The sequence below is a fragment of the Barbus barbus genome (genome assembly GCF_936440315.1).
Source record: "Barbus barbus genome assembly, chromosome: 48".
NCBI classification, from domain to species: Eukaryota; Metazoa; Chordata; class Actinopteri; order Cypriniformes; family Cyprinidae; genus Barbus; species Barbus barbus.
Window position 1 is genome coordinate 18,001,838 of NC_136726.1, and position 12,714 is coordinate 18,014,551.

The window sequence follows — 12,714 nt, forward strand, 5'->3', positions numbered from 1 at the left end:
ATGAAGTCGATTTGAGAACTGTTTGACCTACAAGTAAAGCATACCGTTTAATGTATAGTAATATTAGTATCACTCAAGTCAGGCAGCGCTAAGCCATAGCTAATATATCCAAATATATCTAAAAATTCTTAAATCAAGAAGCATTTTCTAGACAAGTAAAAATTGTTTTCAGAAAAGAAAAAAGTCAAAATTAAGTGAGTTTTTCCTTAAAACAAGAAAAATAATCTGCAAATGGGGTGACGTTAAGCAAAATGATCTTATTTCAAGCCAAAAACGATTATTTTGACTTTTGACTTTTTTTTTTCTGATTCAAGAATTATTAGATATTTAGACTGGAAACAAGACAAAAAATGTAAGAAAAGCATTTTTTGCAGTATGCCATTGTGTGTGAGATGCGCTATGTGAATTTGGGGGGGGGTTACTTACTCTTATCGCTCACATGCTGCACACACGGACCAGTGCTTTCTGTGTCATGTATTTTATTGCGGGGTCTTTGTGCGCAGCATGTGCATAACGGCCCTCAGACAGAACAGGCAGGTTGTCGATGAGTGACAGAGCAGAATAAGGATGGCAAAGCAAAGTGTGGATGCGCTTCACGTTCAACTTGGACTGGTAAACGGTCAGTTTACTGCTAAGAAACCCACGTCAGGCAAGTCTGACATTCTTCTCAGGGATGTTAAAAAGTGACTTCATTTCGCAATGTCTACAACGGTTTGTTCATATTTTGCTTATAAATTTAAATGACAGATGTCGTTTTTTTTTCTCTACGACACTTTTCCTACTGTGTTGACAGCAAAATGTTAAACAAATTTTGTATTTTGACAAGACGAATAAAAATAACAAATAGGCTACAATTTTTGTGCAGCCTATAGGCCTACATTTGTTTTTGGTTTTTTTCTCTGCGACACTTTTTCCTATTGTTTTGAAAGCAAAATGTACAAATATGTACGAATAAAATAAATAGCCTACAATAAAATACATTTTGTGCAGACTATATTTTTTATTTGTTATCTCCCTCTTTCAGTAGTGGAAATTTAAATGTGAGATTCTGGAAACGAGATATATATTTAGTAGGGCTAGGCGGTATATCAAGTTTGTATGATATATCGATATATTCTTTATAATGTCTTTGAATGTCACTTCATAAGCGATACGATATGATGCAATAACGTTTATATCAATATACTGTACAGTAGTTTGAAAACGAGCGCATCTGAAAATACAGTGGAGGACACAGACTGAGCTACTGCAGAGAAAGTGCATAATACAATTTGTTCTAAACTCGTGACAAACTATATATGAAGGGCTTTAAAAACTCGTAAGATATAGAAGCCTATAGTTTATAGTTTGAGTTTAAAACGGTTCTGACAGAAAGGCTGCATGTGCCGCTGACAGAGATGCTACTCGCGCTGTTTAATGTGTTTGAGATGTGCTGTTTTCCTAAATGCATAACTTGCATTTCACAGGTATATTCTCCATCTGTAAATGTTAGTAAGCCATGGAAATATTTCCATTTTGCTATCAGAAGTGCATGAGCCTTCTGCTTTGAGATTCTCCGCTAAACTTCACAGACTTCATTGAACGAGTGCCACCATGTGCATGCCCACCAAATAGACGGGTAATGTAATAGGAGCGCAATAATTCTGACTAAAATATAGCCTACATTTTGCTGAAATATTTGTAGCTGGACAATAAATGTGTCATGTAGAATTTTAAAGTAAATGTATTTGTATTATAGCACTAACTAAAGGGACTGTAATGGGGTAATCAAAATTAGTCTACTCAATTTACTCAATTAGTCTGCTTTTTTATTTTCATTTTTAGTTTAGTAAATTTGACTTCTTCCCTGGAATGGCAGAACATTTTTTGTCTTGGTAATATTTAATCAAAATCTGAACATTTACTTCCGCCCTGGAATGGCGTTCCTTTTTTGATGACGTCAGTTTGACGGCTTGGGCAGAATATCCTTAAACGCACCCCTCAGACCGTTAGGTTGCTATGAGTGAGAGACCGAGAGGAGGAGCGCTAAAATAAAACCCTGCCCTCTATTCAATATTCCGTTTCTGCTGGAAATACAGTACATCACTACACTGAAATAAAGTCAGCAGCAACTTCTTTACTTCTGAGAGACTGCCTCTCTAAGACATCCCTTTTATAGCTAATCATGTTACAGACCTGATGTCAGTTAACTTAATTAATTGCTAGATGTTCTCCCAGCTGAATCTTTCCAAAATTTCTTGATTTTTCAGCCCTTTGTTTCCCCCGTGCCAACTTTTTTGAGACCTGTAGTAGGCCTCAAATTTGAAATGAGCTCATTTAGTGGATAAAAGTGTAAAATTTCTCAGTTTAAACATTTGTTATATTCTCTCTGTTCTATTGTGAATAAAATATTGGCTCATGTGATTTGAAAGTCTTTTAGTTTTCATTTTATTCAAATTAAAAAACGTCCCAACATTTCCGGAATTCGGGTTGTAGTTATATAAGGTTAAAATACATATTTTGCCTGTAATTTAACTAAGGTCTACTAAAATGTGATTCCAATTTTTTTTTTTCTCGTTTCGGGATATAATATCGATACCGTCTGGACAGTGGAGAATATCGAGATATGAATTTTAGCTCATATCGCCCACCCCTTGTGTGAATAAATCCAACCACCCCAGTGACAGATTTAAGTTTCACTTTCCATGATTCGTGACCGACAAGAGCATCTTGACGATAGGGATTTAAATCTTTAACAAGACTCAAATTGACACAGGCAGAGTGAAAGCCTGGATTTTTTCGATCAGGTAGGGTACATTCAAATTACACAAGAATTTCAAAACATTTCAGCTGGTTCTAATTTGATTTTTGGATGCTGTGGACATAAGCGCCGAAAAACTCAAGATATTATCTATTCACGATCATATTGGTGAAACAGATCTGGCAAACTATCCAACGCTATTTGTGTTTGCGCTCTGGAGAGAATAAAAAGGTTTAATTTTGTCCGGTGCGAATCCTCATTAAATCAAGATTTCATGAGATCGCGCGATGAAGTAAGACAAGGGACAGCTTCACATATTTAGGCGATCGCATGGTGTTTTATGTGGCAGGCTATACTTCAAATTCAGAAAAATTAGCAGGATATTTGTTCATTTCCTCTGTAAAAATTTCTATACAGTATGGTTACATTAATGCACATGGGATTCATCGAATACTTCTTGCATCTGTTGATTTCATCTTATTTGTGGATTATTTGGTTTTATTTAGTGCAAATCTTCAGTTTCATCAGCTCTGATAAGTAATAATATGATATTCGGCCAACCAATGTTAACTATCTATTAATAAAAACATAATACATTATTTACCCCATTTGTATCTGTGAGGCGTACATTACACATTTTCCCTGTGTGTTAACTTCAGTATTTATGACTGACTGTTGAAAGTGTCGAATTTTGCCCCTGCCCCCAAACATATGATTCAACTATCAGTCGACTATCGGCAAGATTCAACAATTCTGATTCGACTATGGAAATCCTTAGTCGGGGACACCCCTAGTATGAATTTCCATTCCAAATAAGTTCTGTTCTTTCAAAGAATCCTGGTAAAAGTATCACCATTTCCAAAAAAATATTAAGCAGCACAACTGTTTTTAACATATTTTTTGAGCAGCAAATTAGAATATTAGAATGATTTCTGAAGGATCATGTGACACAGAAAACTTGAGTAATGATGCTGAAAATACAGTTATGCTATCACAAAATGTAAGAATGTACTTTAAAATACATTCAAATAGAACTATTAAAATAGAAAAGAGTTATTTATTCATTTATTTTATTTTTTTGTTGCATTTTATGTCAAATAAATGCAGTTTTGGGGAGCAAAGGAGACGTACATAAAAAATTATTTTTACCGATATATTTGTACAAGTTTGGAATTTTTTCATGTTTTCATTTTTATTTTTAGGGGAACTATCCCTTTAAGTTTTCAGTGATTAAATTATTTAAATTTCCATCTGCATGTCACACACAGCTATTATTTGGCTTCAAAAGATTTGTGATACAGATTACACCACTTTTATAGTACTTTCATAGTGCTTTTATGCCCTTTTGATATATGAAAGCTTAATTTTCTCATGTAATTACATGAAAGAGCATGGGAAACTGTCTGCAAATTTTAGTTTCACAGAAGAAAGAAAGTCTTACAGGTTTGGACGACATGTGGTGTGAATAAATGATTACAGGATTTGAACTATTCCTTTAAGACAAGCAAATCAGCAAGAGAGATTTTATGTCACATAGCAAGTGGGTACAAGTGAAACACACAGCCTTCTCCTTGTCCTACAAAACATTGTTTGTATCCCAGTTTCCCTTGGTGTAACGCTATCAATAGCACTCAAGACACCTTTATGAAAATTTATGACTCGCCATGGTCCCTCTGAGAATGTTTTCTGACAGAACAGTTATTTGAGCTTTATAGAAAACGATGAGCCTCTTGGCTCTTGGTGCGCTAGTATTTCTTTCCTGACACTCTGTCTTATCTTCTCCAGGTCATTACAGTGCTGAATTCACAGTGCAGCCCACAGATGCATTAGAAAACAAACTTCATCACCAGAAGGCTTGGAGACGAAGCACTCCTGTTCATGGAGGGCTGCTGGACCCTGCTGCCGTTTCTGGGGGCATACCTGGTCCTCCTTGGCTTGATTACAGGCCAAGGTATCTACACCAACACGTGGGCCGTCCACATTGAAGGGGGAGCTGAGGAGGCTGAGAGGATTGCGCACAAACATGGTTTCATCAGTCACGGGCAGGTGAGTGCTATCAGTGCGTTATCAAAGATTTATCCCTTGTGTCTTTTGAGAGTTGCTACGTTTGTGTATGTGAACATAATGCTGCATGTAGTGTAGGGCTGGGTATCGTTCAAAAATGTTCGATATCGATACCGATACCTTGAGTTCGATACCGGTTCCTGAACGATACTTTTTTCGATACCAATTTTATGAAAACAGTTTTAACAAGATTACATTATCTCAAAAAACTTTGGTTTTATTTTTTTCAGCTTGTTGACATGTATACAGACTTAAAGACTCATCTCCTGAGCCACTGCACAAAGGAACAAAATATAGCCAACACAATAAATCAGTACAAATAATTTTAATAAAGCTCAAATAGTTTTCAGTTTACACTAGTGCGTGCTTGTTTTAAAACACATAGCTCAGACAGAATCATCATTTCTATTCATTTATTCTAGGTTGTTAAAGACTTTCATTTTAAAGTCTTAAATTTAAAATCTTTATCCACTTTCATAAGTGGATGTTTTATTTTCTTTCACAATATGTTTTATTGTTATTAAATTCTGTGTTGTAGTATGTCTAATTATTTGAATGCATAAAAACTACTTAGTTTATTCAGATTTATTCTTAAAACAGCCTTAAGAAATGTTTTCTTTTTCCTCAGAAATTCTGTGTGTTGTATCTGGTTTTCAAATGAAGGCATAAAACATTAATTTCATTTTTCTTTTAAATTATTGAAAATAAAACTTTATTTATTTATTTTGGCAAACAAAATTTTACTATTAAAATTAAAACATGGAAGAAATGTTGTGATCATTAATTAAAAAATAAGAGTTTTAATAATTTTAATAGTAGCCTAGTAGTAGCAATATGTACACTCTGCTGAACAATATTAATATATTTCTGCCGCAGTGTCTTCCAAGTTAATCCGAACTTTTATTTTGACGGGTTTACGGTAATACCTTTACAGTTCTGTGTGTATATTAGGGGTGTGCTCAAAATATCGATTCTTAGATACATACCGATATAATAAAAAAAGATACAGTATCGATATTCTAGCCCTTAGTATCGATACTCCGCCCAGCCATTAGGGGGCGCAGCGGCGCCCGCGAGTTTCAAAAAACTCATGGAAAATGTTAAAGCAAGATGTAGCATTTAAGTGATTTCATAGTGAAATATGTTATGGCAGTACATGGTGTCACAAAAAAGAATTATAAGAAGATTTAATAAGAAGTTAAGAATAATAAAAAGAAGATTTTGTGCTTGTGTGAGCTCAGACTGTAATGTAATGTAATGTTTATGTTTATTTCATTCATGGATATTTTTTTTTTTCCCACAAAACTTACTTCATCATCCTCATTCATATAATTTATAAAACCATGATGAAAAGGAGGCAGGATGAAGAATATCTTATATTTCCTGCCCCCTCAAAAAAAAAAAAAAAAAAACGTACCTTGGAACCTGTACCCTTGGAAAGTTAAATGTTGACTTGTGGTAATTTCCAGATTAATACAATTTGTGTACAATTAATCAGATAAATATTTAAGCAAAATGCACTTTGTTATAATGCACTTTTGTCTTCAATAAATTGAAGAAAAATGCAGAGTTCTGTTTGTTGAGTAAATATGTTCAGCATTAACTAATTGGCTCTGGCCCATGTATTTTTATTGAATCGTATTGAATCGTGTCACATTGTATCAAATCGTATCGAGACAGCTCTGTATCGAGGTACGTATCGAATCGTGACCTGTGTATCGAGGTATGTATCGTATCGCCAGGTTCTCCAAGGTATACAGCCCTAGTGTATATGATATGACGCAAGTTTTACTCAAATCAAACGGTAAAATGCTCATGAAGTGACTCTCAGAGCAGTTCTGGAGCTGTTGTTCATGTGTTTATGTCCTCATTTAGTGAGACGGCAGATGCTGAAATGTCACGCGCGCTTCAGTCTGTGTCAAGTAAGCGAAACTGCGCGATATAGAGAGCAGACTGCTCCGTACGCTTTCGAATTGCTCTCGCGGATGTCAAACACTGATCAATCAGCACCGCGTCACTTCTAGTCGAACACACCTAGTGTTGCAGGCTTATTGGCTCACTGACGTTAATGAGATTAACCCCTTAGGTATCGAAATTTGGTACCGAACGACAAGACGTTTTTCGATACTCTGTGGTATCGAGGCAATTCGGTCGGTGCCTAAAATGTATCGAACTCGATACCCAGCCCTAATGTAGTGATGTTCTAGTATATCATTCACCTTCTTGCTGTCAAGCTCTGTTGCTTTACACAAGAGGAAGACAGATTTGCACAAACACTCACCCACACACATACTCGCACAATCGCTAAGGCCCCTACGAGAAGTCCTTGTAGATGCTTGTCGAGTCGCCTTTCCCCAGCATCTGTCACTGTTCAATTCATTAAGATGGAGATGCGTCAGCTGTGATTGGGGAAATTAATTTCGGCTTATGTTGTATTCTTTTTTCCCTGCAGCTCGCATTGTCTCGTTTGTCTTGCCAGATGTTCCCTCTTCTGTTGTTATGGCATTAAACGCTTAGCTGGGAGACGAAAAGCAGGAATGTATCTGACAGCTGAAACATTGTATGTGAATTAATCCCTGCGAGTGCAATGCCCTCTGAGCTCGCTGTGAGGAGTCTGTGAATAGCACGTGTGTGGGAGGACAGGAGTGGAAAGAGTTGCCAAAATGAAGCTCTCCTCTTCTCTCCTTTCTTCTCCTCCTCTCTTTACTCCTCACCTCTCACATTTACCCTACTGTAAATCAAACTGTAAACACTAGACGCTTTTAACCCTGCTTGAAATCCAGATCATAACAACTTAAGCTTTTTATTTTGTCTTGGCCTAGTTGGTCCAGTAATTCAGATTTTCTGCTGGCTCCACCACAAAATGATCAATCGATTTTATTTTTTACTATGCATTTTTTATTTGTTAGAAATCATAATTTCAATTTTGTAAAATAGCTATCTATCTATTAGGGTGTAAGAAAATATCGATACACGTGAGTATCGAGATATTTTGTTGGGCGATACTGTATCGATTCTCAAAAACGGAATATCGATATTTAAAAAAAAATAAATAAATCATACAAGATTCATGGCCGTTGTTTCGTTTTGAGTTCATATCCCGACCACTAGATGGCAGTCTTCATCGCTGAACTTAAACAGTGACAGGAAATACTAGTATCAAGGCACTCCACTAATGTTAGCGTTAATATAGTTCGCTGCCAGTAATGGAGGATGAAAGAATTGTTCCAGCTCCCGTTTTGGTGCACAAAGTGTGGCATCATTTGGGCTTTTGTGGTAATGTCCGCACCGGGACCACGGCACGAGCACAACCTCGGTTCTGCCGCTTGCTGCGGCCCATGTGAAGAGCCTTCATGCGGGGCGGGGCGTGGCGGGCGCTAGTGTCGCTGCACAGCTACAGCTTTCTCTCATGTTGGGGGCATTTTGTTCAGTTGCGGTCTCGGCGATTCAATGCGGAACATAAATACAAACTGAAAAGCTGTGAAATCCAAGTTTAAAAGTTCTGAGAATGTTCAACATCTGTATTTATTTTATTGTTTTACAATTGTTTTGTTTTCTTTAGGAATCCTGCAAGCACTTTATTTTTCATTGAGATTAAGCAGATGTAATTTTTTGTTCAGATCAAATGTTATGACATTGTATGTCACAATTGTAACCTTTAAGTAGGGTCTAAAAATATACACTCACTGGCCACTTTATTAGGTACACCTTGCTAGTACCGGGCTGGACCCCCTTTTGCCTTCAGAACTGCCTTAATTCTTCGTGGCATAGATTCAACAAGGTGTTGGAAACATTCCTCAGAGATTTTGGTCCATATTGACATGATAACATCACGCAGTTGCTGCAGATTAGTCGGCTGCACATCCATGATGCAAATCTCCCGTTCCACCACATCCCAAAGTTCTCTATTGGATTGAGATCTTGTGACTGTGGAGGCCATTTGAGTAAAGTGAACTCATTGTCATGTTCAAGAAACCAGTCTGAGATGATTTGAGCTTTGTGACATGGTGCATTATCCTGCTGGAAGTAGCCATCAGAAGATGGGTACACTGTAGTCATAAAGGGATGGACATGGTCAGCAGCAATACTCAGGTAGGCTGTGGCGTTTAAACGATGCTCAATTGGTACTAAAGGGCCCAAAGTGTGCCAAGAAAATATCCCCCACACCATTACACCACCACCACCAGCCTGAAACGTTGAGACAAGGCAGGATGGATCCATGCTTTCATGTTCTTTATGCCAAATTCTGACCCTACCATCTGAATGTCGCAGCAGAAATCGAGACTCATCAGACCAGGCAACGTTTTTCCAATCTTCTATTGTCCAATTTTGGTGAGCCTGTGCGTATTGTAGCCTCCGTTTCCTGTTCTTATCTGACAGGAGCGGCACCCGGTGTGGTCTTCTGCTGCTGTAGCCCATCTGCTTCAGTGTTCGACGTGTTGTGCGTTCAGAGATGGTATTCTGCATGCCTTGGTTGTAACGAGTGGTTATTTGTTTTATAACCATTCTGCCCATTCTCCTCTGCCCATCCTGACCTTTGACATCAACAAGGCATTTTCGTCCACACAATCGCCGCTCACTGGATATTTTCTCTTTTTCGGACCATTCTCTGTAAACCCTAGAGATTGTTGTGCGTGAAAATCCCAGTAGATCAGCAGTTTTTGAAATACTCAGACCAGCCCGTCTGGTAGCAACAACCTTTCCACGTTCAAAGTCACTTAAATCCCCTTTCTTCCCCATTCTGATGCTCGGTTTGAACTTCAAGTCATCTTCACCACATCTAGATGCCTAAATGCATTGAGTTGCTGCCATGTGATTGGCTGATTAGCAATTTGTGTTTGAACAGGTAAGTAATTGAACGATTTGTAAATAAACTGCAGAAAGTTATGTCTTCAAATACACGCATGGATTGCATGTATTCAAACAGCGCTGCATGAGCTCGCGGCGCCAGGGTTCAAAGTCTAAAGCGTGAGAAAAATCTGCGCTAAAACAGTTACTCATCATTTGCTCAGTAACATTTTTATAATTTTTTTTTTAAGGACATGTAACAATGTGATATGTGCGACAAACATCTTCCCAAATTCGTTATGAGAATATTATATATGTAATGTTGCTGTTTGAGCATAAACAATATCTGCAAAGTTGCAGCGCTGAAAGTTCAATGCAAATGGAGATATTAAAAATTAAAATCTTTTAAATCGTCTTTTAAAATTCTGGCAGTTTAATGCCTACAAAAACGGCTTGTAAGGGACTACAACAAGTTACTTCCCGGGTCCGTTACATCAAGAACCCAGATAAACCCCACCCCAAAGGGGATGAGGCCATGCTGCGCTGCTTTAGAGAAGAGGAAGAGAAAACTAGGGGTGCACATAAAAATCTTTTAATTTATGATTCGCGATTCTGTCTTCTAACGATTGTAATGGATTCACAAGATTCAAAATCAATTTTTTAAAACAGCGGTTCTGTTCTGTACTGTGCTCGCGTTGCCCTGCTCTGCACATGCTCTACATCTTTCTCTCTCTCTCTCTCTCTCTCTCTCTCTCTCTCTCTCTCTTTCTCTCTCCCTCTCTCTCATTCAGATCGCCAGATCAGCTCCAACAAACTGTCCCAATTATGCTAGGGATGCACGATATTGGATTTTGCCGTTTTTAACAAGAACTTATTTGTTAGAATTAAATAAACAATAATGAAGGTTTTTTGACAGTACATTGAAGCTTTGAAAATAACCAGAAATAAACTATATATCAATGCATTTTTTCCCCTCAGAAAGATGCAGTGTTAACCCTAACATTTTATTTTAAGATCAAAAGAGTTGTTAAAATTTCTAAAATCTTTTAGAGGTTATGATTTGTTTAAAAAATAAAACATATTACACATTAATGAATAAATCAGTATATATAAAATTATTTAATTTACGAGTGTCATGTTTGTGAATTTTGTTTAATGTAAGCTATAGCTTCTGACCTTTAAATCAAAACATACTCATTATTTTATGACATCAGTTACTGCTTGTTTAATCAGAAACACTGTCTAAATGGTATTTGTGTAGTAGGCTATTTTATTGCTTCAGAATGGATTACATTTACACCAAAAAAAAAAAAGTTGTCTCCCGTACAAGTAACTGTTTTACTCTGACAAGTGAATGACTAGTTTACTTGTCCGAAGGACAAGCTCATGTCAAGGCTTAATGTCGAGCCCTGCTTGACTTAATGCATTAGACTCAAAAGAACAACTCACCTTTGACTGCATATCTAAATTTAGGTTTTTCTTAACATTTTAATTTAGGAATATTAGTGCACTTCACAAAAATAAGCGTGTAGAGCCCTGTCTGATGTTGTCAACAACTGCGCAAACACACACAAACACGTGAAGTTTGATTTGAACAGCTTGAGAACTTTTCCACTCCATCCTGCGTTGTGATAGACTGATGTATGTATGTGCACATCTTGTGTTTGCACGGAATTGCCGGCGTTCATTAGTGTGGCATAATGAACAAGCTCTCCCTGCATCTCCATTGATTGATGCCTGACCCTGACCTGTCAATCAAACATGGGACACTTTCACACCCAGCACGGCGGATTGATTTTTCATTATTCATTTCAGACTCTCAGACAGATTGTGAGAGTCCTTGAAGGATCCCTGTGTTCTGAGTTGAATTTTTGATGCCATATGGTGCTTTCTCTCATCTCCCTCTCTCTCCTCTCCATTTTAGGGTTATTTTTTCTACTCCGAAAATGTGACTTGAGCTGAGAGCTTTGCGATGCGGGTCTCTGGGTAAGGAGGCGTGGCACGCTAATCCAAAGCGCTGCCATCACGGCCGTGTCTTGGCGCGGAACTTCCTTGCAGCGATCCACCAGAAATCCCACACTGCTGAAATCATATTGCTTCAAAAATGCGTTATATAGAGAGAGGAAAAGAAAGCGAGGGACTGAGATGAAAAGTAGCGAGACTGTGAAAACGGGAAGAGAAAAAGTAGCAAAAGAGAACAGATGAAAGCGAGAAAATGATTCAGGGAGAGCGGAGCAGTAAGACTCTGAGATGACAGGAAAGTTGAGCAGATGGAGGATAGATTGGCTGAAAATGGGCAGGATAGGTAGACGAAGATATGAGGCGTAGACCAAAATACTGCAAGAAGAGACAGAATCGCAGAACATTTGATTTACAGCTATTCTGAGTGGTATTTCCAACCAATTAGACTGCAGCCTGAATAAAACAAAAAAGTTCAAATCGAATAGATTTAAAGGGGTTATGAAATGATAAATCAAAATTCTGTAAGTTTCAGAACTCAAAACTTTCTTGTTAGTGTTATTTATATTGAAGCCAATTTGCCAAAACGACAGGTTTTGGAATGTGCCTCTTTATGATGTTATTTGTGGCTAAACACCACCTCTACAGAAGATCAACTCTTGCTTCTACGTCGCTGTGTGTCTAGCCCCGCCCACCGATTCGTACGTGAAACCAAACAATAAACTTTATTTGATTAACTTTATTTTTAATGAAGTGCCAGACCACATCAGTAAGAACTGTTTTTGTACTCTGTTAGTCCGTAGCGTCTGTGGTCTTTTTGTGTCACCCCTGAGGCTCAGTGTGAGCACAAAACAGTGATTAAGGCTGACAAAAGCGACATCAAATGACCCATCCAAAATGACGGAAGACACCTTATTAATCTCTGAAAGCGCCTATCACTCTCCACGGTAGAACGATGGGACGCATGAGACATTTATCCAAGCCCATAATTACTTGATTGCCTGGCCGGAATCCTACAGGGAAGGCTTCGGCCTGTACTTAGGTGAGAACGGATGGAAAGATGAAGATAAAAGGAGGGGGAGCGAGGCTTAAATGTCATGTTTCTAGAGCTGTCATCCCTCAGAGCGATAGGATATTCCTGGGAGGAGGTGGAGGAAGGTAGA

At 37.9% G+C, this 12,714-nt stretch overlaps 1 protein-coding gene across 2 annotated transcripts in view; it reads left to right on the top strand.

The window, feature by feature from the left end:
• The window catches only part of LOC306866975 (furin-1-like), a 108,601-nt gene that overhangs the window by 4,200 nt on the left and 91,687 nt on the right, over positions 1-12,714 (top strand). For both annotated transcript variants that reach the window (XM_079412435.1, XM_079412436.1), the window contains exon 2: positions 4,526-4,786. In XM_079412435.1, the coding sequence (XP_079268561.1) occupies positions 4,619-4,786 (168 nt within the window). In that variant the 5' untranslated portion in view covers positions 4,526-4,618. The remainder of the gene's footprint in view (positions 1-4,525; positions 4,787-12,714) is intronic.